General features: G+C 36.5%; 1 protein-coding gene across 1 annotated transcript in view; it reads left to right on the top strand.

Moving 5' to 3' along the window:
• The window catches only part of POLN (DNA polymerase nu), a 106063-nt gene extending 81220 nt beyond the window's left edge, over positions 1–24843 (top strand). The window contains exons 21-24 of the mRNA XM_052780673.1: positions 177–255; positions 11778–11845; positions 20817–20878; positions 23814–24843. Of these exons, the coding sequence (XP_052636633.1) occupies positions 177–255; positions 11778–11845; positions 20817–20878; positions 23814–23882 (278 nt within the window). The 3' untranslated portion in view covers positions 23883–24843. The remainder of the gene's footprint in view (positions 1–176; positions 256–11777; positions 11846–20816; positions 20879–23813) is intronic.
• The last annotated feature ends 2581 nt before the right edge of the window (positions 24844–27424 follow it).

Consider the following 27424-nt stretch of genomic DNA (forward strand, 5'->3'; position numbering starts at 1 on the left):
TTGTTATTTATTAGTCTTATGATCTGTTTCACATATTACATGAATTGAATCTGCCAGTTTTGCAAATTCTTATAATTCAGAATCTTCAGATGTTTTCCATTCCTATGCTATAGGTCCAAGAAGAACATTTTCCTTTTGCATGCTTTAAATTAAAAGCAGATCACTTTCTTTCATAGGATCTGCAGCTGATCTTTGTAAAATGGCTATGGTGGAGATTTTTACCTCTGTTGTCATTTCTCCGACTTTAACAGCCAGGTTAGTAATGAATGACTGCAAAACTGTTTGATTTTAAAACAAAAGTAGTTGAAATGAATGTGTTTCTGGCATTTTAAGCAGCTGTAGAAATATCATGTATGCCTCTGCATCTTTTAACAAGCAAGGACTTGTGGGATGGTTTTATACATTCAAAGTTATATCTTTGTGCTTAAATGGTTGGATCTGTAAATCCATCCCAAGGCGATGAAGTGCCCTGGGGCCATTTAAACTCAGTCAGATCTAGTTCAGTGGTAGTTCCGCGTCTTTGAAATCAAGCCCACTGATCATATCCTTCCTGTATTTTGAGTGTATTGTACAATGGGAATTGAACATTCAATGGGCTGGGAAAAAAACAGGAATCAGGAAACCAGTGATCAAGCAAAATAAATGAACATTTTTTATTCTTGTATAGATGGCTTTCCTTTGCTAAAGAAAAGCTAGGTCATCATGATTCTCTTCTGTTGTGACTGCTCATAGTTGGTTAGGAGATCACAGAATGTCCTCAAGATTTTCACACCACTAGCAGAAATAATGAAGTCTACTTTTCCTGTAATAAAGGTTGGAGAGGATGGTGCAGAGAGTCAGTGAGCATTATTATTTGCTGCAACAGAAAGATACTTTGAAGGCAAACATGCAGAAAAAAACCCCAAACAAATGGAATCTCATCTTTTGTAATGCTGTAGTAAACAATCCAGTAGAACATGAGTTTTTGCAGTAGAAGTTCAGATAAAAGCAGAGGTAGCAGGTAGCGCAGAACATCAGTGTTTCTGTTGTCATCCAGAAGGGGAAATCATAAAAACTTAGCTGTAGCAATCATGTATTAAGAACTTCAGTGGGAGTTTAGGTCAGTAAAAAGTAACAGGGTTTGGCCTTCCAAACATATTTTGCAATTATGTGTAATATCTAACCCTATAAATACTCTGCGTGTTTGTGTGTGTATCATTTACACACAGCAGTGTTATTTGATCAATGTTTCAAAATGTAATTTCTAATTACAAATATAAATTGCATGTGTTGAATTCAAAGGTAGAGTCACTCCTATGCCAAAAATAAAACTTGTTCTGAGTAACACTCTCAAGTGTTCTTGCAACTTTTTGAGCAAAATACCATTGAACTATTACCGAAAAAGAAACAAGTAAGTGGCCTTCTAGTGCAAATCTGAAATGGGATATGGTTCTTTGGTGGAGATACTGCATGCGTCCAGACAATGATACATTTATGTATTAAACGTTGGATGATGGACTATAACATATTGCATTGTACATTTGGGGGCAGATTCTCTGTGCTGATTATAATTCTTTCTGCTGCCTGAGTTGTACAAAGGTACTAGAATCTGGCAGCTGTGGCCTGGTTGAAAATTTCTGTAGCAGGCGTAATTTTGAGTTAGATTAGCAATAGAGCAGCTGCCTTCTGGGACAAGCAGCCAACAGTCTTTAATGGAGGAGGCAAGTGGAGGTGGTGAGAGGGCAAAGGACATACTCCCTTCCGCAGTTCCTATGTAGCATGCAGATTTTTAGGTTCAATAACTACCTGTTTTTTGTAATTCTGAGAAAACCAAAGCTTTTTGTGACTAATGCTGCGTCTGATAAAGCTCGTGAATATTTTCTTCTCTCAACAGAAAATTTTATTTGGGTTGTCCTTTCTCAAAACTATTTGTTTTAAAGAAGTAGTGTCACCAAATGGCTAAGGAGGTAACAGACATGGGGAAATATTAATTTACATGTTGAATTCCCTTGTGCTGTGAAAGCATAGGGGAATAGCTACACCAGACAACAGAAAAGTATCACTGCCTATCCTTCTTATTCCTGTCATAGATGTCACAACTGGGAGAGACCAAGACTGCAAGGGCATCTAAAAGAGACAGACTGTTTTAAATTGGAATTTTGAACTCCTGCCAGCCATTAACAACTGGATGGCTTTGCTAAAGGAGAGCCTTTTAATAGTCACTAATGGCTCCTTGCTGTAATATTTAGTAGGTACTTACAAGCCAGGCTTGTCAGAAAAGCACAATCAATGCCTTTATAAATTCTGTGAACACTCACCTGGTCGGATGGTGGCATTTGAAAGCATCACTGTCGTCTTGCCAAAAGAGTACAGGACTGAAACTTGAAAATCTGGGTTTCCACTTGAGTGTCAGGTGACATTCAGTTAGTTATTTTTTCAGTGGTCTGTTTCTTGATTTTCTTATCAGTCAAGTCAGGATAATGATCCTAACATCCTTTGTAAAGTGCTTCGAAAATATTGTTAAAAGGAAGTGTATACATAATTGGTGCTGTTGTAACAGTAGGAATGCACAGTAGCTCTTCCAAAATGAGAAATATAATCAATCTCCTATTATCATCACATCAGATCATATTCATTCCAAACATAGCACACTACTATCTTTTCTTCTATCTTCACCCACTTGTAAGTATTTTTTTTCTCTATTAGAACTTCTAACTTTGGAAATGGGGTTTTCACTTTGAACAGCATATCAAAGAGAAGTATCTTTTATATATGCTTTAGAAGTGAATATGAACTCACATTTACATTGGGAGACAGTATCCTATTAGGCATAGCCAAGTAGTGGCTAACACTTAACATTTTGTCTTCCTTACCTTGGAAATTAGAAAAAAAAAAAAAGTTAATTCTAGATAAGGTCTTACATTTTTTAGTGTTAGTTTGCAGGTATGTTTGCAGTCTTTTCCACTGACAGCACTGCATTCATTTTTCACGCGTTGTAAGCTGTTCAGCTGTGAGCAAACTCTGACCCAACAGTATGAAACTTCATTTTTGTAGGACTAGTAGTCAGTAGATTCTCAGTTACTGTTTGCACATATGATACTGCATTTGGAAGTCAGGGAAAGGTAATCAAGTTACATTTTCATGATGCTTCATCAGAGAGGCCCTCTTGACAAAACAGTATATTCCACTATGACTGATCAATGGCTGTTCTGTCAACTAGCAGTGTCATTTTTCTCTTTGTGTTTCTTCATCTTTTAATTCAAATGCCAGCCTAGCAAATTATGCTGTCGACAATAAAAAGTCAATCAGTTACTGGGAAATAATTTCACAGAAATGGGGAAAAGTAGCATTAAATGCGATACATATGATAAAGAACTGATATTAGTATGGGTTAGCTACTGGCATCAGTGTTAACATCTCTGCGTTTTGTGTGGCACTGAGGAGTAATCAAAATGGTTTCTTCAGACTTCTTCCATATTACCTAGGTCTTTTTTAAGATGCTGTTCTGCTGCTGATGGCCAAGTTGCTTACTGAAAATGTGCTGCTGACATAAATTATTCAAGTGCCAGCTTTTACCTGTCTGATACAATTCACAGAACCTCCACACAATGTTTCCTGCAGGCAGATGATAGCAAAGAAACCTCAGAAGTGAGATCAAGGCATACAGTAGCAGCTGAAAGAAAGATTTATGGAATTCATGAGAGTAGAAGGGTACTTGGTGAACTCAGATGGACAGTTGTAGTTATTTTCAGTGTTTCAAACATCATTGCAGTGGCAAGACACATGGAAACTTGGTAAGAAAGAAGGATGCTGGCAAATTGTGGAAGAATTGCTGCCTATAGCAATTCTTGTAAAAATTATCACTGTGTAACCTGAAGATGCACTGATGTTACCCAAAGTCTACCTGGTGCTACATGGACTTCTCGGAAAGTCTTTAAAGATGATAATATCCCAACAACATGCAAATTAAATTTAACAAGTCTACAGAACTATTGAGTAATTTGGTGTGAGTCCAGCAATTCTGCTTTCTCACCAATTTATTGTTCCTTCAGCACTGGACCTGTGCCACAAACACACAGCTTTATTTCTCAGCATGTCCGGAACCCAGTTAAAGAGACAGGTTCAGCAACAGGCCAGATATAATGAATGATCCGAAAAGGAGGAGCCGCCAGCAAATAAAAGGAAAAGGCACGATCTTATTGTCTTGATCCCAGCTCCTTTTCAATAGCAGTGGATGTTCGAGGTTTTGTATGTCCTCCTCAAGGAACAAACACTTTAATCAACCTAATGATTTTCAGAGTTGTTGAACTGTAAATGCAGCTCGCCTCTACACAGATAGCTAAATTAGTTAGAAACAGCCCTAATCATCCCAGGAACAAGCATTGTGTTATGTGACCTGGATTTTTTTCAGATACAAATCATGTGATAAATCACAAATGATTCATTTGTTGGAAGTGGTTTCAGTTTTAGTTAGACACAAGAACCTAGAGGCATTTTCATAAGGTGTGTAGGGATTCAAGCATTAGTACTTTATTGACTGCTTATTGTTTCTCAGATTCATAAAAAAGGACATACTAATAAAACCAACTTCTTGATTACGTCATAGCTTCAACCAAAAACATTCAGTAAACTGCTTAGTGCTGCTGCCATGTGTGATGATTTTCTTTATTTCTGGACATAGAACTTAGGTCCCTTTATCTGTTTCCTGAGGAACTAAAGAATTGTTTTTACTCATGTTTCTTCTGTAGCAGTTATCCAGAATTTTCAAGTAAATGCTTATTGCTCTGGTACTCTACCCACACTTTCTCAGTATGTGGTCACATATCTGCTCTAAAGGATTAACTCTAGCAAGTTTGTCAACTTTATCCTCAGCCTAATACTGGAGAAATAGAATCACAAGGAAAAGATAAAAGCTTTGGATTCCGCTTGAGAGGAAAATAAGATTTTTGTTTCACAGACATATGCTTTTGTTTCAGTAGAAGGAAACATCCTAGATCATATTGCTATGTCAGAAATGACTGTGACCTCTCCATAGCTGCTGTCCCAGTCCAGTATGTAGCTCTTTGCTTCCCACAGTGGCCAAATAAGTTTGTATTTCTAGGCGTGCTGACTTAGAAAAATCATTACTTTCATCAAGCATTGAAAGCAGTATTTTGCATGTATCCACAAGATGGTGAACTATTACCTGAAAACTTTGTGCATAGCGAGCCAGATCAAGTCAGAATGATTCATTCTGTATAGAAAGAGCTAAATATATTTAATATGCTTAAATATCACAGCCAAAAAGGACATTCATGATATAGCAGGTCTTTCAGGGTTCCTTTAGGTCAGTCGTTCAATACAAATAAATACTTTTCATTTATAAAAACCTTTGTAGGTCACCTTTTAGATTGGTATGTTTTAAAACACTTTGAGTACATGCAAAAATTCTACTCTCTTTAATTAACCATCTGTTGAGTTTCCTGCTCTTCATGATGTAGCTGCTGAGAAAACAAATTTCACAAGTTAGCTGAATTTTTATAGTTAAAATGTTAAAATGTCAAAATATCTTGGTCTTTATTATGGAAACACTGAAAGAGGTAACTTAAAGTTAATGCAGGTAACATCTATGCAGGCATGATATATCTTAAGCTATAGCTTTTATACTACCACATTAGAAATCCTTATAGATGCAGCTTCAAAAGAAACTTGAAAAATCTACAAAATGTTACAAAATTATCATAGCCTTGTTCCTTAGTTATATGACAACTTAATAGCCATTCTTTCCACTGGAATCTGTGTGCTTTTATGGGGAAACTGTGATGCAATTAAATAACAGGTAGTATTAGTAGTATCAGAAAAAAAATAATACAGTTTTAGTGTAAGGAACATAATGATTTCTAAGAGGAATTGGATCCAACATCCATCTGGTCCATTATCACTGAGTGTGGCCAGTAGCAGATGCTTCAGGAAGAAGGTGTAAGATTTGTAGCAGGATAGCCTGTCTGTCTGCAGATTTTCATCTTGCTGTGATTGTGGGGATGAGTTTAAGTTCTGAAACAGAAGATTTAAAATTCTTCCCCCAAAATCATTGTATGTCATAATTTCTAAATGTTCTTGAAATCCATACAAGTGTTTGTTACATGAGCAACGATTCTGGCAATGTGTTTCATTACATGCCTTTTAAACCACTATTTTATTTTATTAAATATGAATTTATTAAGTATGAAAATTTATCAAATTTTCAAGTCATTAAGTTCTTGTTTTCTAGTTACAGAACATAAACCATCTTTCCTTTTGTTATTTTTTTTTCAGATTTCCCCATTTATCTGATTTCAAAATATCTTATTCTTTTTACAATGTTTTTCTAACCACTTAACAGCTTTTATGCTCTTTTGGGAATTTTTTTAAACTTATCATTATATACAAAGCTTTTAACCATGTACTCTCCTACCTGCAATTTTGAAGTCTCCCATTATGCATTTAGAGGATTCAAATTCAAAATTAATAAATGTGATGTTACTAGTTGGATGATTATTTTATTCATCAAAAAAGCAAATAACATAGGATGACAGACAAGGATATTAATATTTGGGATACAAAATCTGATAGTGTTGTATCAGAAAATGGTATTAATTTCAATGATCAGGGAGATAGTGATTTTTTAAATAAGAAGAAAACCATATGTGAATAGAAAATGACGGATTTTTTAAAGTATTTCTAGAGTGTTTATTGTGCTACCACGTGATCATTAATACCCTTTTTAAAGTAGTGTGCTTTTAGTAACTTTTTAAATGTTTATACATTTTTTACTGTACCTATATAAAAAGTTAACTATTAACATTGTCTTGTGTTCTTAAGTAATGCATTATAGGGGTTTTTTTTAAGTTTAACTAGAATTTTTACTCAAACAAATAAGCTATGATGGATTTCAAATAACTTATCTTTTTTGCTCCTTCTCCAAAGAGAATCCTTTGGCTTTAGGAAATCTCTTGTTTAGTTATGATTTAATTCTCAGTGTGTCTTCAAATTAGAAATAAAATGTGTAATTTTTCATGGAGGTTTTACGTTTGAGTACTCTAGCTCAGAATCAGACAACCTGATGGTGCCACACCATTTTTTTTTTCTGAGATGTGGAGCTAACCAACAGGAAGCATCTTAAACTATTTTAGTCTGGGCTCTCAGCCCGGTTCTTAGTCAGAATAAGGTGCCCTGAATTCCTTATAGAATCATAGAATCAATTAGGTTGGAAAAGACCCTTAAGATCATAGATCTGTATTATGCATGACAATCGGACCCTCATATTTAAAGCTTTACCAGTTACCCAATTTTAAACCTTACTTTAATTTATTTTCTGTTCAAACTCCTGAACCAGCTAGCTCGATGTAGTATGTGAGCTCCTCTCAGATATTCTTTGAGCAATATACTTAGCACCTTACAGGTATGGCTTAGCCTGTCTCATTCCCTTCCTTTGTGCTGCCTGTGCTTAGTTAGACCTCCCGTGGGAGTGTCAGGGGCTGTGGCGAGGGAAGCGAGCAGAGACAGCAATTGAGATTGAGGTGAGTTTTGAGGGGTCTGGAATGGGCATGTGGTGGGTCCAGATTGCTTGCTACTAAACGATGGAGTAAATTAACCAACAGTTAGTCTGTAAGAATTCATTGCTGGTTTATATTTTGCGTTATCTTCATGCAGACCGGTCTGGAAAACTAGACCATGTTATGCTTTGGGTGTGTCATTAACAGCAGTAAAAATTTCCCTGGTGATACAAAAATGTACAGAAGGCTGTTCTCTGTCTAACTTCAGGTATCCAATGTAGGTAGCTGTTATAGGAGGTGGTACCCCCACAAAGTCAATGCATAGAGTTGGGGTTTTCCAGATGTCAGTTCGGAACATCTAAGTCAGAGCCTACATTTGTCTCTTGACTATAGAAGGAGCATGAATTTAATTAGATTGAGCATCTCATGGCACATTGTAACAGCCTGAAACACTGCACATGGCTGTTAAAAAACAGCTTCCAAGAAAGAATACTGTGACAATCTTGTCTTTTTTTCCCCTATCCTACACTGGCCTCTTCTACAGGATATTCCTACAATAGAGTCTGCAGCATGTCATGCCACAGCGCTCTCATTTGCAGTTTAGACAAAATGTTGTTTCCTTTAATGGTAAAAAAATACAGTTGCTCACCAATAAGGTAATAGCTGTTTTGTTGAAGTCAGTTCAATAGTGTACTTATTTCTAGGCAACACATTTGAAGCAGTCATGGAAAAACTTGCAATTCTGTACTTTAGAACAGAGAGGTCCAGATCTGGAATATATTGCTTTACAGTAACAAACAAAATCCTCATTTGTTCTTATATTAGACAAACTGGATTGCTACTAGGAAAAAATATACTATAAGGAGGCAATATGGCCTCATAAATAGAATACTATGAAAAAAATCTTGATGATAGTTTAATTTGTTTTGGCATATATAAGTCAATAATATGATTATGATATAGTAATGATAACTGGGTGGAACCATTGAAGGCCTTGAGAAGTTTAGTCTCTGTGTTGTTTCATAGGAAACTGGATGAATAATGAATGTAGTGTTGAAGAGAATAAAAAAGATTTTCTTTTTAAAATTCTATAGTGCAGCATAATAGTTTAAGAAGGATATTGTGTGCTGGGCACACTAAACTGATGTCAAAAGCCACATTCAGACTGGCAATCACAGTAATACTTCTGCATTTGAAGGTGCAGGTTGTAGCAGTATCTCCATTCCACACCACAGACATACTCAGATGCAGGTCATGTTTCTCAGTAAAAAAATCATGTGTGTACTCATCAAAAATGGTGCCTAATCTGCAGGCAATCAAGAAAATAGTTAATAAAATATTAGCGTGTAAATCAAAGGCATTCTTATCATCTGTAGAACAACAAAAATACTAGTCTCTGCCTGGTTTGCAGTTTCTAATCTAGTTTACCATACCTTTTAGCAAGAGAGAATGAGAGAAGCTTGCTATTTCAATATTCCTTCAAAGTGAAGATGATTCAATTAAGCTATTAAGCAAAAGTATAGGGTTTTTTCCAAACTTCTTTCACTCAAGGTATGCAACGGGTGGGTGGGTGCATGCACTGGAACAGTGAAAGCTATGAATTTTGAATATATAAATTGCTTTGATTTTTTCTTTCATCGGTATTGATGTCAAATTGAACGCTTCCTTCTGTGGAACAGCATATTGCATGCAAGTATTATTACTTTAACAACCCTGAAAAAATTCAGGTGGCCCTGTACTGTAAACCTGCGAGAGTAGAACCCATTAAGTTGGTGTGAGATTGACAAGAAAAAGAGATAAGAGATCATAACAAAAAATCTAACTTGTTTGATGAACATTAAGGAGGAAATAGTGTATACTATTCCATTTCTTGGAATCAAGCTAGGAAATCACGTTTAGCATTAATTAAAACTTACGTAATGTCTTTCATTTGAAAAGAGAAGTGTATTAGAAATACTTATTTCTTAGATCTCGCATCTCCGAGATAAATATTATCCCCATTTTCTAATTGAATGTGTATTGCTTAGCAGGAAAGTAGCAGAGCTAGACAGAGAACCAGCAATGCTCACTTCTAGTTCTGTATTTTAGCAGACAGAATATTGTCCTGAACTTCAAATTAATCACTAGATGTTTAAGATGGGGTAGATGTAATTCTGCAACTCTGTGCAGTTCCTCAGTTAACTGGCAATACAACGGAGCCGATAGGCTGTGCTACTCAGGATGATAAGCATTGAGAAACAGGGTCATTTAGCCCAGATGGAGAGCCAACCTAAAATAGCTATGCTGCTTTCAGTGGATGAACTGGAGCATGTAGAGTTGTGTCAAGTCTGTATTGTGCTGTCCAGACAGAAGTTTTGAGTTCAGTTCACATTGCTTCCACAGGTTTTCTGACTCACATAAGGTAGCACTGATCTCTGGTCCAGCCCTGCTCCTCCTGAACTCAGTTTTACTTTTAGCATGGAGATGAGGTGATCAGCTGATCCAATGCTGAGTGGTTTTGAAAATCCAATTCTTTTTCCTCCATTCTTAAATCCTGATAAATTTATGATAAAATTTTTAATGTATGTTGTAAGTTCTTCTAAGAAAGGACGTTTCCTTACCTTCAAATATTCAGAATATATGGTGCTCTAATCCTGACTGAAGGCATGAGACACTACTCTGGTACAAATAATAACCAGTCTATCACATTTTTATTGCACTGGTTTAATCAATGCAATTATTTTCACTTATTCCATTGATTCACAGTATATTCATATTTAATGTTCACAGTTCTTTCTGATTTATATCTTTTTCCATGTCATTTCAATGATTACGAGGAATCTCTTGCTTTAATTAATTTACTTGCATTGGAAATTACAACTTTTCATGTAACTGTATTCTCTTGCTACAGATGATCCTGGTCTTTTCATCTATTTCTTTTTGTATCCTGTGTCCCAATTTCCTATTAGAAATATGTTAATCTGTTTCACTCTGCTTCTGACTGTGTTGTAAGTGACTAATAATTTAAGATCTATTATTAGAGCTCACCACACTGTTAGTCAATGTCACATTGTAATTTAAGGCAGTGTGAAACTATCTTAGGATATTTTCCTGAAAGCTGTGAGAAGTTATAAGTAGTAACCATATTGATGTTTCAGCCATTTGTAAGGAATTATTTACTTGAATAACTGCTAGGTATTAAGAAAAGTCTAAAATGGACATTTAATTTAAATGTTATGTACAAATTGCAAAGCAATTTGGAAATAGGTGGTACAGTTTCATGACTTAGACTCCCAGCTACAATAATTAAAGAAGTAATAAAATAAACCTAGTAGGAATACGGTCTAATCAGATATGCAGTATTTTTTCTTCCTGAGTGAGAACTACACTCAGGGATTATATGTGCTAGATTATTCTACCGTGGACTTGATTCATTCAAATATATTTATTATTTCCTTTGTGAAAGTACTTTTGCACCCAAACCATCAATTTAGGGTCCTATTCCTGTAAGCGCTGAACAGTTAAGTCACAGTCCATATGCAAGAGACCTATCAATACAGAACTAATACAGACAAAGAGAAAACCAAAGCAGCAGTATAAACTCATTACAAAACAGCTCTAACTGAAGAACTCAGGTACATGTAGTTGCATGGCTTTCAAGATGTTACTGCTTTCAGCTGTACACTCTGTCCCTATGAAGGCAACTGTCCTGATAGCAGAGGCAACAGATCAGGTTGTGTGTCTGTGCCTACATTTTCATTCTTCAAACCACTTGCTTGTCAGCATGAGGACACCTACTTTGCACTTAAGTGAAAAGATTATTTTCTGGAAAGGGCTCAAGTCACTGGCCAACTAAGAGTGAATATTGGTATACCGGTGAGCCAAGTACTCTTACTATTGACCTAATATGCATTAGTAAAACCGCCCATTTGCAACCACATTTATTACAGCTCGACCTGAAAAAAACAAGCTATATTAACAAAACATAGCCTGTCTCTATAATTTCTTGCAATTTTCTGCAAATTATGTTGGTTTTAAGTAATACCTTGACTTGTCATCAAATCCTTGAATGACATTTATAAGCTAGCAAGCACAGTTTGGGTTTATGACCATGGCCTTTATGTTTTCAGAATACATGGAATGGCAATCCTTTTAACTCCATTAATGATTTTTTTCATTTTCTTAGGATGTTTATTTTCACTTTAACATATCCATTGTACATGTGACCCTTAGCTGATGATATGAATGGAAAGCACTGTTAGAAATTTCTTGCATTTCTTATCTAAGGTCTCTGAAATTTTTCAGGTTAATTGCCCAGATTCATGACGAGTTGTTGTTTGAAGTAGAAGATTCTCAAATCCAGGAATTTTCAGGTAAATACAATCTCTCTTGCTCTTTCTCCCCTACAACGTGTCATTTCTCAGAGGATAAAGAATTAATGTGACAGGAAGAAGCACATTGATTCTCATGATTAAGAAAATGTATACTAAGTAGATTTTTCTGAATGTTTTCCACCACTGGCTCTTATGTAGATAAAATGTGATATACTCCTCATCTGGAGTTCATCAACATGCTTATTTGTATTTAGTTTTCTCATCAAGATTCCCTCATCCCATGTGTGAATCCTGTAAAGCTAAATAGTAATACTTTCTCCAAGGTTTCAAAGGGTTTTAGAAGGAAATCAGCTTAAAAAGAATGGCTTGGAAAGTAACTTCCTAAATACTTATGACTGGGGCCTGTTACATAAAGTATGAAATTCTTAATGTAAGAATATAATGTACTGTAATTTCCAAGTTAGTTTACTGCTTTTTTTATATTAAGAAAACTTTATGATGGGACTTTCAAGGTTAAGGGTTAGTAGAAGTTTCTGCCTACGTCTTTATCCTCTCATCTGGCTTACTTCCAGACATTATTTCCTAAGCCAGAGTTTGTCTCAGCATCTGGTACAAATTTAGCTAGCAAACGAGGGCACATAGGAGGCTGTTGGGTCTCTTCTCCAGTAAGTAGTGGATTTATTCCTGTAGGCACCAAACATTTATTCACAAACTTTGGTCTAGTTTGAAGGTCAACAATACCTTTGGCTAAAACAATTAGAATAATGTCGCAAATATTTTAAATGAACCAATACAAGAAATGTCTTCCATTATAACCTAAGCATCTAAGAAAAAATTAATTTCACCTCCCTGTGTTGCATTCATTTAAACAGTATAATTTGCCATATTAGTCTCATTTCATCACTGATCCCTCTTGTGAGTATTAGTTCATAATGAGAACATTAAACCTCCATCTAATCAAAACAAAGAACCTGGGAAATATTTAAGTTCAATATATTAGGGGCATTGTAATGAATTAGGTTAATATATTAACATTTGACCTCTAAATACAGGAGTTCAAATCTGGTTTAAATTTAAAAAGCACCGTGCAATTTATCAGAGATTGCAGCATCTACTCAGAAAAGGCCAATGTCTAAGAGTGCCATAGTTTCAGAGTTAGAAAGTGTAGTATATTGAATGAAATCTGTAAGACAGCATAGAAGGATTTTTATTATCTTATTTTACATTAATTTGCATTAAGTATAGAGCTAATATTCTACCCAAAAGACAAAAATTATTCATGGTTGTTTATACATATAGAAAATCACAGATTCTACCCTCATTGGGTCAAATTCTGATCTCCGTTACTAGTATGAATTTGTAGTAAATTCAGCAAAATCAATACTTTTCCAGTATAACAGAAAAAACCTCTAGCCATCATATGAATAATAGTAATAAATTATCCCACTAGAAAAACATGATGACTAGAGGCTTTTTTCTGAACACACAAGAGTCTAGTTCAAATACTCAAGATGTGTCTGCTCTACACACCACAGTGTAACTAGTTCGTGTATCTCCACGTCTAGCTGCAGTGTGCAGAACAAACATACCTGTAAATTCCTTGTTCTGCTTCAAAGCTATCACCATGTAATTGAAGTTACTAAGATGACCTTTAGGAAATGGACCTGGGCAGTCTAGAGGTCTGAGGTACCTTGGAAATTGTCATTGCACTTAACATAGGCTGCCAAGCTTCAGTGTTCAAGGTGGAAGTTTGTTTCATTCTGCTGATTGAAGATTGATTTTTAGGTTTGTCTCTACTTTGCCCTAAGAGGCAAAGAAAAGAAGAAAATTCTGCTTTACAGTAACTTTCAGATATACTGGCTTACCACAAAACAGAAGAGTGATAAAATGTATTTTCCTTAACACTAAAGATCAACCTAAGACATCCGTTTCCTTCTTCATTTCTTCATTCATTCATTTTCTTCCCCTTTATTCATCACTGGTGAGGCCACACCTGGAGTGCTGCATCCAGTTCTGGGCTCCCCAGTACAAGACAGACATGGACAGACTGGAGAAACTCCAACAAAGTACCACAAAGATGATGAAAGGACTGGAGCATTTCCCCTATGAGGAAAGGCTGAGAGAGCTGGGACTGTTCAGCCTGGAGAAGAGAAGGCTCAGGGGGATTGTCTTAATGTATATACATACCTGAAGGAAGGGGGCATAGAGGATGGAGCCAGGATATTTCCAGTGGTGCCCAGTGACAGGCCCAGAGGCATAGGCACAAAATGAAACACAGTAGGTTCCCTCTGAACATCTGGAAACACTTTTTTACTGTGAGGGTGACCGAGCACTGGCACAGGTTGCCCAGAGAGGTTGTGGAGTCTCCATCCTTGGAGATATTCAAAAGCCGTCTGGACACAGTCCTGGGCAACTGGCTCTAGATGGCCCTGCTTGAGCAGGGGGGCTGGACCAGATGACCTCCAGAGGTCCCTTCCAACCTCAGCCATTCTGTGATTCTGTGTTTTGCAAATAGTTTTACTACTGGTAAAAGAACTAATCCAAGTTGTCTTACAAGTGACTGAAGCTGGCTCTTCCTTCAGTGTCATTAGCGAGGATTTTTCTTGGTCTGAATAGGCAGAGAAAGGGTGCATGTGCACTAGTATCTAACTTCCAGTCAGAAGTATGATGATGAAGCACATCTCCCTATTGTCCCCAGTCCATGGTGTGAGCAGTTTTGGTTCACATCACAGAGCAGTCTGAGAGCGGTTGACCTAGATTCCTTTCAGATGAAACTAAATAGGAAGACTGTTTTCTCCTAATCTTTTCCAATTATTTCAGGAGCTGCTAACTAAGATAACAAATTAGGTATGTGAGTTTTAAACAAAAGAAGGAGTGTCAGTAGGATGTGTGCTCCTAATTCACTTTAGTGCTTTGAAAGTCCAAATATCATTTTCGTCCCTTTACCCAAAGTTCTTTCTCCCTTTTTTAAGTCCTTACTCTTCTTACTTTTATTTGCCGATATTCTTTAGCTGTCAGCTTTGTCTTTACATATCTAATAAGCTTTTGTCCATTCAGAAACTTTAAATTACAGAATCTGCTGACTTGCAGTTTCCAGTCTGCAGCTTAATGATCCAGAGAGAAATCTCAGTTGTACAGTCACAAAGCTCAGTAAAGGGAAAGACGTGGACTTAAAGCTAAAGAGTAGTGTTTGATGGTTTTAATGGACTACAGTTCAGTGCTGTGTTAGTTTCTTGCATTTAGTGTGATCCAAGAAGCACTGGCCTACTATTCAGCGTGTTTGCATTCTGATTCCAGTCATGCTTCTGATCTACTTTTTCACGAAAGCAACAACAAATATATGTGTCTCAGTTTTCTTGTTTGCAGAATGGATATGAAATCTTAAAATACTTTTAAGATTTATAAACGAAGAACATAAAGGTAAATAGTATTATTTCAATTAGATTGTACCACAGAACATAAGCCTTCTCAGCAGCATTTCCCTTATGGAAGTGTCTCTTTTGTATTGTTTTACAACATTAAAATGTGTATTTGCTTCTAAGACTCTCCTGATGGAGGCTGAGAATTGCCACAAGGCAGTCATAATGCTGGTATTTTCTCTATTCCTGCTTAGGACTTCATAGGCCACCATAACAATTTTCAGTACTTTGCAGTATACAGAAATCCAATTTATAGTGCACCTAATAATCTATGCCCAACAGATGATTTTGAATCTCTTGAATTTAATAAACAAGGGGCAAGCAATAAGGTGTTCTTTTTTTCTAATATCTACTTTTGCTCAAAATACTGCATGTAACTTAAGTTAGGTGTTATCTGTATTTTGGAAGAATACCTTCTTCAAAGAGAATCCATCACCCACAGTTTTACAGTGTGCATATGGTTCACTCTGAATGGACAAGGCAAAACATCATTTATTTATAACAAAGCTTTGAGTGTCCAAGCTTTGACATACTTTGAAATACAATAAAGCATGTACTACTCTGAATTGTGTAATTTTCAACAAAGATATGGCATATTATTTGCCTCAATTCTCTGTTTAGGGCAAGAACAAGACAGCAAGAGAGCTTTTTAAAACTCTTCATTTTCTATTAAAGGGTGCCTGGAAAGATTAAATCAAAACATTTGGCAGAAATTGGTTTGGTTTTGGCAGAAGACTGTCAGCTTTACCATCAATAATCTGCCTGGTTTCTAGCCAGCTTGCCTGTCTGGCTTCCTCACATCCTGAGCTCTCCAGCAGCCCAGGAAGCAGAAAGGCAGATGATATTTTGGGAATGCTAAAAACTGGGCTCTTGGATCTGAGAGAGCTCAGCATCTCTGAATTCTGAAGTCTGTGTAATCAGGTAGATACACTGTCCCCAAATCAAACTGTGAGTCTGGCTGGGGACTCTGGAAGGGTTTTCAGGAATTGCAGAACCCAATCTTTCATTTTGTGGAGACTGTTTCTGAGACTACCTCTCCATGCTTTGTTTCAAATGCCTCTTTGCCCTTGGATTATTCTGAATACATTACTGCTAAAAGGAGGAATACACTTTGGGGTGAAGAAATGCAGAATAATTATTTATTTTTTACAGTACAGGGTTACCCGTAGTTACAATTTAAGACCTGGCTTCTGATGTGTATTCCATATATACCTGGTGGATTTGAAAGGTGAACTTTGCCAATGGTGATTACTGTGGATTGTTCCCTGTCACTATGCTTGCTTAACTGCATCCATTAGTGAGAAGCATAATTAAATTAAAGACACTTAGTACTTGAAATAAAATATTTTTGTAGAAATATGTGTATTCCAGTACTTTGTGTTCAATATCACAGTGCATTAGGGCAATTTTTAAAGGTGGGTTTTTTTAGAACTCATTTATAATCATACATCACTGATAGAATTAAAGAAGTTAATTTCTGCATCCGTTCTTGTATTTGGTACATGTAAAAACCACAGTTTTAGACAATTTTTCTGATATTTTACCAGGTATAAAATATTTCAGCTGAAATACTTACTTTAAATGTAAGAACACCAAAGGGACCAGTCAAAGTAAAAAAAATCAGAATAAACTAAGCCTATTTATTTTGATATTAAGATCAATTAAGATTATTACTACCTAAAGAACAGTATCTTAGATTTTTTTAAAATTTGCCGCTACAAATTTTTGGCTTATTTACAAATTCCATGAATTTTCATTTTATTCTGCAACAGTTTCCCACTTAATGGGTACTGAGGCAGCTGCATAAAAAAGTGCACATGTTCAAAAGGGGACTCAAGTAACAGAAGGACAAAAGAATGAACTGTCATCACAAGTTAGTGACATTTTCTGTCCTCTGAGCTGCCTTTTTCGAACTTGAAAAACACTGGTGCATAAACTAAAGATGCCTCCAGATAGCTTTCAATTTGCAAAAATCCGTATTCCATAGATCATATGTCTCACCAGCTTTGACATGTTTCTGGAGTCATAATTTCATAGGTGAGTGAGCTTGAAAAATGTCTTCGGTTCGATAAGGACAAATAAGCTTTTGTTCCACAGTAGACGTGTGTCTTTTTGCTTCTATTCACAACACTTGCAATAAGCATATTTATTCTGGCCAGATCAATAAAATCTAATATATGTTAAAACATATGTTAAAATTTCAGTTCCTCTGTGATCTCTTCACTTTGCTGTCACCATTTTTTTTTTTATACATAATATTTTAACATGACAAACTTAGCACTTACAAAGCATTCCAGGATGAGTATAATCAACAGATCTCATAATTGCTAGCTATGGGTTTTGAAAGATAAGTTGCAAACATTGGGAGAACAGCATTTTACAGACACCATTGCAGTATATGGCTGGCTGCATAGGAACATTTTAAAATTAATAATTTATGTGCCCTAGATATACTAGATTCTTGACTGAACAGAAATAATCATTATCCCAAAAGCCTCCAATATAAATCTTAGAAAAGAAACAAAAAATTAAGAGTGGTGGAGACAGATCTATTTAAACATTGTGGTCACTGTTGTTAGTGACCACACTCTGTAATGTATATGAGATAAAGAAGATACAGTTGTGTATGTCTGGATTGTTTATTTTGAGCCTTGAGAAAGAGGAGAGTTTTCAAGGAGATTTGAGAGAGTAGTGGGAGAATCAGATATTATATGCATAGGACTAAAGGGGACCTCTCCTGCGATTACATACCACCATGCCATATGGTCTCTTTTATAAATGATCATCTCCATATGAAAAATTACTCCCACTGGGAGACTGTTCCAGAATTTCATCTCTCGAAAATCTAGAACTTTAAATTTCCAGCCTAAATGTATTCAGCTAGTTTACCTATTTATTTTTGTGCAAAGGCTGTCATTTAGTTTAAATGCTTCCTTCTTCACTGTTGACTGTCTTAACCAACTACTGAACAGGAATGGTAATCCAGCTGCTTTTTCTTGATATTTCTGTTATTGTTATATATTTATTATTTCATTCAAAATCTGTTGTAAAGTAGATGTAGGCAAATCTTTTGGATACTTGCAAAGGTATGATTTCAGAAGGCTGAAATGCAGGCAAAACAACTTCAGATTGCTTGAAATGAATGGTTTTACTATGCCACCCACCAAACTCTGGGAAGAGATGGAGAAGTCAGTGTGACATGGGAAAGAGAACAGGGAGTCAAACTCACACAGAAAAAAATAATGAAGAAAATGGAGCAGACCCATGGAGAGTTTTTTAATGGGTTGTCAAAGTGAATGAGGAACCATTAGGTTTGTTCACTGATGTGGCCACTTTAATCTGTGCTTTTTAAAATTAAGAGCAGTTAAGAATGCAGCAGAATTCTGATCGTGCCAAATGCCTTAATGTGAAAACTGTGTGAACCAACAGAGAAAGGTGTTGCAATCATCGCTGCCATCATGAATCCCCTTTTGGGGATAACAGTTGTATGGGAGAGAACTAGTCAAATTCAGAGGTCTAGAGAACTAGGGGAAAACTGGTCTAACTCAGCGCATATGCAGACAGCACCCTTTATCATACTGCTCACATCTTTCAACCCATGAATCGATGCCGCTGACTCGTGCTCCATCTTTTGTTGTCCGTTGGAGCTCTTTTTGTCAAAAAAAGCTATTCCTCCTGTTGCCCTGATGCTCTATTGCTGTATATTTGTCTAACAGCTCAAAAAATGTTAAGTTGCACAGAGCTGAGTGTGCCCTTCGTAAGTGCTTTAGTGGAACATACAGAGCTGAGTAATTCTGCATGAGAAGTGCGGAATCCAGATGTTAGGCTCTCACAAAAGCTTTGTGCAGTCGTAGCCTAGTGGGGAGCTTACCGACGGAAAAAATGTTTACCCAGGGACTGACTGGCAATCCACTTAGCCTTCTGAAGGCATGCCACCTGGTTGAAGTGCCCCGACGTCTGCTACATTGCTGACCTCCTGGAGCTGGCAGCTTGTTTAAATTCAGAGTGGGCTTCTCAAGATGGAGGCAGTCCAACACTCCTCTATTAATAGCCATGTTGACTTGGACTGGATTTTAAATGGATAATTATTTAGGCCAGCACTTCCCCTTTCCCAATGTGTGGTTGCAATGTTTGTTTGTTCTCTCCAAAAACAATGCTATATCCTACACCGGGTCATGAACTACCTCAAATCTAACATAAAGCAAATATATAGGTGTAGCTGTACATAGATGTGTCAACAAATGTCTCGTTTTCCTCAGCCTTGGTACTTCAGCTGCTGATCTTTTGAGTTATTGCATAATTTGGACTTCATGGAAAATCTTATGACAGCTCATTAGCACGCAAGTCTGAGTGAGCCAGCATGGTCTGAGCACTCCACTTCTGTTGGCAGAAGCTAGTTATCCTCATCGTTATTATCAAGCCAGCCTCAGTGTCACAGATGTGACACAAAACATTACATGCTACTCTTCATTGCTGGCATCATTAGAAAAGGTTTCAGCAGCAGCCAGAGCAACAACCATATGCAGGTTCCTAGAGTTCTTGTTGCTCCTTTGCATCTAACCTCAGCTGCAAAAGAACTGGGATGTCCATCGAGGGATAACTTCAAAGAAAGCTTCTAAGTAATCATGTGGTTTCCAGTCTAGAAGTTATCACCACATATTGCATACACTGATATTTCTCAAGTCTGAGGCACATGACAACATATATTACTTAGTCAGCCATCCTGTCAGAGCAATGGAGGTTGCTCAATAACTTTTATTCTGGGGCTGCCTGGAATTCCTATTTCACTTTCACTAGCCAAAAGTTACTTCTTTTTTAAAAGCTGTTTATCCATTGAATCTCTCTTTGTTTTTTATTAGAACAATATTGTGTTGCAGCAGCTTGTTTGTCAAGCAAAACAGTAATTGGCAGGACCATGGATGACATCTCTGATCCCAAATGATTGATTAGGAATAATCATAGATGCATTTTTACAGTAACAGTGAGCATAGTGTTATGACATGATGAGTTGTTAAGTTACATAAATCGTACTGAAGTTTAATTGTTTAGATTCTTGATAGCTCCAGTATAACACAGGGAAGATTTTTTTTTTTAAATTGCCTCTGATCTTTTTACTTTGAAGAATAAGATATTTTAGAGAGTTCAGACTTCTACTATATTTTTCCTAGCTTATTTTTTTTTTAAATTGAGTTTTATGGCTGCACAAGAAAATTAAAATATATAAAATGTCACCAAACATATAGTTAAGAGTACTGAACTTGAAAGCTCAGAAATACAGCACTCAGACATGGTGTACCTCTATATAAAATATATTAGTGCTGTACTTCTGTATTTATGGGATATAGAAGTTAAATAATTCTCCAAATTTCACCCTAAAATTCAATTTAAAATAAGGAATTGAACCTTCCACAAAAGATAAAATTTAACTTAAAAAAAAAATCTGAAGAAATGGTAAATGGTTAAATATTTTTTTTTATGTAGAAATGCCGGTATTATGTAACAGAATATAAAGCATGTGATTTTTTTTTTTTTCCTATATAACAATTCTAACATGGAAAATAAAGCTGTAGGGTTTCAAATTTACCTTACAGCACTGGTAAAAAGAACAATGGAGTCCCTTCAGCAAACCACAGCCTTGGAAGAGCCACTAAAGGTAGGAACAATTCTAGATTTCCATTACCATCTCAGGCATGCTCAGTTTTGTATGTTATTGTCAGCATATTAAGAATCTAGAGACAACTATTTTGCCTTTCACTTCAACAGTTTCACTTTCATATTTGCAGGTAATTGCTTTTTTAAATTACTATAAAAATTCTAAAGGAAAATAACTGAAAGAAACTCAACCTCCATTTTGGAAAGTGTGATTGTCATCTACTCTTTGTCTTAGCAATGTAGTATGGTAATTTCAAAATCTATTTCATTCATTGCCATGGAATTTCTCTTGGGTGTGGTAGAGTGAGAAATATGTGCCTTTAATAGGCTTTCCAAATGTGCCAGGCATTCATTACTGCTGAAAAATTATTGCAAAAGATCTTTCTTCAGTAATTTTCACTTAGAAAACTGGTCTTTTTAACATTTCCATGTGGATGCCTAACACATAAAGCAGACAAAATCATTGGTCACTGTTTAAAGTATAGGACATCATCTACTGGAACAACATCTGTAAAAACTGAGTAGATAGATAGCTACACAGCTGTTGTATCTACCTATGTATTGGACCTAACTGTAATTATTTTATAAAATAATTATATTTTTCTCTCTACAAGATGGGTACCCTTCACCCTAGCCTACCACTCAGCTTTTGTTGCTTAATAAAGGACTATAATTCCCGGGAATCCCTAAACTTACTAAGTGAGCAACAGTCCAAGGGTTTCCTGTTTCCTAAGGAATGGAGTACTTGGTGTTTCTAGATCACTCATTCAGCAGTATTACTGAACAAGATTTGGGGACAGAAAAAGTTTATTCTATTTATTTCAGAGATGGTTACGACATACAGACATGCACTAATGGAAACGGTTGGACAAGAAAACTACTAGATAAGTTCTAGCTTATATTTCTTCCTCCAGATCTTCTCTATTTCAGCATCTCAGCCACTTTGTGAGGCTTTCCTCTGGAGGTCTTGCAGTTACATATTTCTGGGTCCTTACAAAGCCCATCTTTCCCACAAAAGCTGAGAGAGGATAAGGAGGTGTGTCTGAGATCTAAATTACTCTTTCTCCTTCCCACACTGGAATCCCCCCCTCGCTGTTCACTTAACCCTTGTAAGAACTTGCACTCCTGTTTCCCAGATTTGGTCAAGTGAGACCTTTTGGCCATACTGGGATTATACATTTCTTGCACTGACACTCCCAAGCTTTATAAACTGCATTTCTATAGGTTGCTTACATTGTAAGCAATGTTACTTTGTATTATACACCTGTGCTTGCCTAGCTTCTTCTGTTACAAATTCCTTGAAAAAAGAACCAAGACAGTTTTTCAAGGTATACTACATCTAAATATTTCTAATGACAGTATTAGACACCTGGCACTTATGCTGCTGTAAGGTTATTAAAATAATCCAATATGGTGTTACTGATGGTATATAAAGAGAATAGCAACACCATAGTCCTTCCTTGATAGTTTTAGGAGACTGGTTTTGGTGACTTTGTCAGAGACAACAACGTTCATACTTTGCCTGAGGAAGTCGTTGCCATGAAATAAAATATGAACAATTTAATAGGTTTCTAAGAAAGACAAATGTTTACATGGTTAATGAGAGTGTTCATAGTTACATGGGCAGAATATCATTTTAGTGTTATATATTTCACACTAACCGTTAACTGGCAGAAGGTTTTAACGTCCTTTGGACAAAATGGGACACACCATCTTAGAACACAGTTTCTTTCACCTTTGCCTAAGGTGTCTAGTATCACACACTGACAAATTCATCTCGATGCATTAGCAAATGGATTCAATATGTTGTTCCTATGAGAATAGTAATTCTCTGTTAAACGACAACTACATTTTAATAGGTGAAAAGAAACACATTCTTGGACTATAGGTAGTTGCCTGGGGGTTTCAAAGATTAGGGCGTTTTAATAGGCAGTAGAAGTATTTGGAGACACATGTTTTATTACCCTTGTTTTGGTCTCCTTTTCCTGAGCAAATTACTGTAGAAGTCATGACATACTTTTACTCCTGCTGCACATTAGACTACGTGCATCATGAAGATACTTCATCTTCCTCTGAAGAATCACGAATGGATCAATGGCAGGGGCCAGATAGAAAACATAAAGTATCAACAGCTTGATCTCAGCAAAGAAATTGAGAGTAATCTTTTAAAAAAACTTATTTCTGTTCATGTTGTTTACCCTTCTATACAGTAAGAATATGTCTTTTAGGATTAGCAATGTTGAAGATAAAAAGATTTTTGTGAAATGCTCCTGCTCTCCTTCAGCACACGTACTTCAACTAAATATGTATTATGTGCTCTGTTAATATGAATATTATTTTTTAATACGGAGGAAGAATGTCACTAAAGTAGAGCACACATACAGTCTTAATAGGGAGAGACTTCTTTTTCTTCTTTGAGTAAAAGGATGCTTTATCTTTGAAGTAGCTTCTTTTCCAAAATATAGTCCTTGCTAATGAGGCAGCTTTCATGTCAGAAAATCTACTGTGTAATAGAGCACCAGTAACTGCAAAAAAACCCTGAAATAAAACCAAAGCAACAACAAAAATACCCTAGAATTGGAAAAGTGGATGGTAAAAACCACCTAGTATCTTTATGCATTACTGACAAATTGCTGATTATAAACACTCTGATTTTGTAGCTCTTTTGAAAAGCATAATAAGATGAATTTTGCTTTAGCATATTCTTTGCAATTCAGTAACATGTATTTGCAATTTCAAAACTGAAGGTTAGTCTTAAGGTATTTTAATCAAAATTGTAGTGATAATTAAGTATTAATAGACATGAAGAACATTTCATATTGGATAGGCATTTAATCTAGAGCAGTATGAACATCCAAGGGGAAAAGCAAAAATAGTAATCTTGCTATGTGTGATGTGTTTGTTTGTTTAAATTTTTATATTTTTTTTTCTGACAGGTTCCCTTGAAAGTGATTCTTACCACTGGGAAATCATGGGGGTGTATGACAGAATTGCAGGAGATGTAAAGCAGTCATCGGGGATGTTATTCAGTACCCGTACACCTCATTGGCCTATGCTGATTCCTCACTGAATCACTAGGCAACAGCGCTGCTGGATCTTTCATAAGCACCTAATACTCTGCATGTGAATTTTTTTACTTCATTTTGTTTGTAGCCCTAGGCAACAGCAGTGAGATAAAACTGGTTTTTACCAGTTCATTGTGTTTCCTTTAGCCAAGGTAACCAGCAGGGAGCTGCTTTTGTTCAGAGCTAAATTACTACATGTAAGAAATGAAGCAAGACAATATTAACCCTTTGGGAACACAACAAATATATTTGAGTTAGATGAATGTTTAAACTTTAATGTTAAATATTTTGTGAAGTGTCTATGTAAAAATACTTCTAATCTGGCACTATTTGAACTGTATCAGCAAGGGCTGAACTGTTCTGTTCAGCTTATTTTATATTTTGTGAGTACAGGGCAGCTGCTTGGTTTGCATCACGCATTAAATGTCATGTTCCACAGACTTAGAAGGAAATGAAGAGTCTCCACCTTAATTTATGTTTAGGATTTTGGAGCAAAACAGGTAAACAAAACTGGATGCCTAAATGCATTAAAAATAACCAGATTGTTTTCAATTCAATTAGTTTCAAACTCAGTTTGTACACCGTAGCGTTAGCATACTTTAGAGGAAGTATTATAGTCTTGCCTGATCTATTATTTTTATTACTGATGTAATGCTAAATATTGTTTAGATAAATTTTAGGATTCAGCCTTATACTTTTTAGGATTCAGGCTTCTACTTTAATGTTTGGATTTGTTATTGATATTTTGGTTTTCTGTAGAGTTTATTCTTTAAATGAGTTTGTTTCATAACATTACTGGTTGCTGAATTCTGCCTCCGTGCTTGTGGAATATGAAACTGTCCTCAAAGTCTACTAATTATTTAGAAGTCAAGCACAAAGCTTTCAAGAGGCATTCAGTATCTTTCAGCATTAGACCTCAAATGATAGAAGTAATGTAACTATACACTTTTAAAATTCAAATTATAAATTTTGCAGCAGTTTTAATTTGTATCATTAAACAGTTCTGCATTGTACTTGAAGGCATTAAACATTGTTTTCTTATGTTGCATATTAATCATACGTAACCTGTCAGCTGAAGTGAGTCAGTCGTTTCTAAAAATTGATTCTTATAGTTATAAAATTAGCAGTGGTCATGTAAGCAAAGTCAGAACCTTCTACATATTAATTGGGGGTTGGCTCTTTGGTTGGAGGAGAGTCCAGCCTGCACCAGCTCATGCAAGCAGAGGGTCTGATTCGACCTTTCCGACAGAGAAGAGGTTGCATGAATTTTCTTCTGCTTTTTGCCATTTTCAAGCCTTCTGTGTTTGCAATGGCACTGAATAAGTGTGAAATGTTCTACTCTCTCGTCTGTTTCACTCCTCTTGAAGACCTACTGTTTTCACGAGGCCCGTACTAATTATGCCTTGCTTCTCTAAGGCTACATTGCTAACCTTACTACTATAGGAAGGAAGTCAACATTTTTTGTATGTTTCCCAGCTGATTTCCACCTTGTGTACGTTTCTTAGGATGCATGCTTTTAAACTAGATAGATAGCATATTTTTTCAAGTCCTGAGCAATACTAGGCATACCTTTCAGCCTAACAAAAAACAGGTACACACTTAAGAACATAAAGAATCTTGATCCTGTTCTGAGTTGACATCTGTTCAAATGTGAAGCTGCAGAAGAGCAGAAGTCACCATACAGAACAAGTTTTCAAACACAGCCCTTCACAAAAGACTGTCAGTCACAGTTCCCCAGACACATGCACTTTGTATAGGTTGTCGTACAGTGGGCAAAGTCAGTATTTTGTTCTGCTTGTGTCGCAGAGAAGGACTGTGAGCTCCTCTGGGCCCCAGGTTTGCCCCTTCTGGTTTTACAACTTTTCTTCCTGGTCTTAAATTTCCAAAGAGTCAGCTAACAAAAGGAAGAGAGCCAAGCAGTAAGAGCACCACTTTATCACACGTGTCCGAGGGCTCATTCTGCATACGCTGGTGTGACGGCAGAAGGCAAACTGGCATAATTTTGGAGGATTGTTGATGACCAAGATCTCAAGACTTGGAGCAGTTTGTGTCCCCACAACTTGCAGGATGCATACCATGAACTCAGGATATCTTTTCAGTGCTCCAGATTCTCCAGTAAAGAAACTGTGTTTTCTTCTAATTGAAGCCTGTGAGTGAATTAACATATATAGATTTATGGCATAGCTAGGTGGAGACCAGAGCTCTTTGATGTATGTGCAACCAGTGTCTGCTGTACTGTGAATTGCAAATACTAGGACGTGTTCTCCAATCTTTTGGTTCTGTTCTCTTTGGATAGCCAGGTATCTAGTCTTCACTATCTGCCCTGTGCTACTGCTTTAAGAGATAGATTTTGTGGATTATTAGATTTCTCAGACCTCACTGAAGTGCTTTGGCTTCAAAGTTCCTCAGTTTTTAACTCATAAGATCGCAGATATTGAGAAGAGTGCTGAGTCTTTGGGACAATTTCTTTTGCTTTGCAATCCATTCCCACTGCCTTCCATCCTATAGGGCAATACAGATTTTTGGAAACAGTTGTATTTTTCAAATTGTGGAATTGCAGAACTATGTATCTCTTTAGCATGGCAGTAATCTCCTTGAACAAGCTGCTTGAGATGATAGGTTAGCGTTTGCAATTCATTTCCCAACAAGGTCCTCTGGACAAGGCGTCAGTTTTAGCACACGTGTCTGCTGATCTGTGTATAAGTATAAAATCAGGGCAGTGCAGTTTTTCCAAACCCTAGGCAAGCTACCCCACAGCATGCCTGAATGTAAAGAGCCATTATAGGGAAGCAAGGCCAGTCCTGACCACAAACTTCCTCCCAAATAAATACAGGTGAAAATATTCTGTATTCGATGACTGCCAGGAATTAGTTTTGGGTGGCACAATAATTTCACACCAGAGAACTCAAGACCCTTATTATAATAAATGACCACCTTTTCAGGTTATTTTCGTTCTGTGTGAAAGGGACTGTAAAACATGGGTAGGCTGGAGCAGGAGCAATCATAAGAGCCCTTTTCAATCCTTAAAACTCTCAATTTGATCTCTGAAATTATTCCCTTTTTCTCACAACCTATGAAGAGGTACGGGAGAGCAAGAAACAACACTTAACGTTTGAAGTGGAGAACCCTACAAAAGTACTGATCAATGAGTGTGGGAGATCACAGAATAGATGCGGAGAGGGGAATAGCTGGCTCTGCTTAGCTTCAGTTATCTTTTGTGGGCAGAAATTTCATTAATTGATTCTCTGAACACAGTAATAACCCCTTTTGAACCAATTTATGTCTTTGGGTTTAATTTCAGTTGTGTCTTTGGTGGCCTGAATTTTCCCTTAGATCATTTGTAAATCTTTTTGTTTGCCGTGTGGAGTGGTGGGGAAGGAACGCTATTTGAAAACACTTTAACTCAAAATGTCTGTGAGAAATGGAACAGCACAGCTATTTGCTGGCATTAGCATGGGCATAGCATGGGCAATACATATCTG

This window comes from Harpia harpyja, chromosome 2 (genome assembly GCF_026419915.1).
Source record: "Harpia harpyja isolate bHarHar1 chromosome 2, bHarHar1 primary haplotype, whole genome shotgun sequence".
Classification (NCBI taxonomy): Eukaryota; Metazoa; Chordata; class Aves; order Accipitriformes; family Accipitridae; genus Harpia; species Harpia harpyja.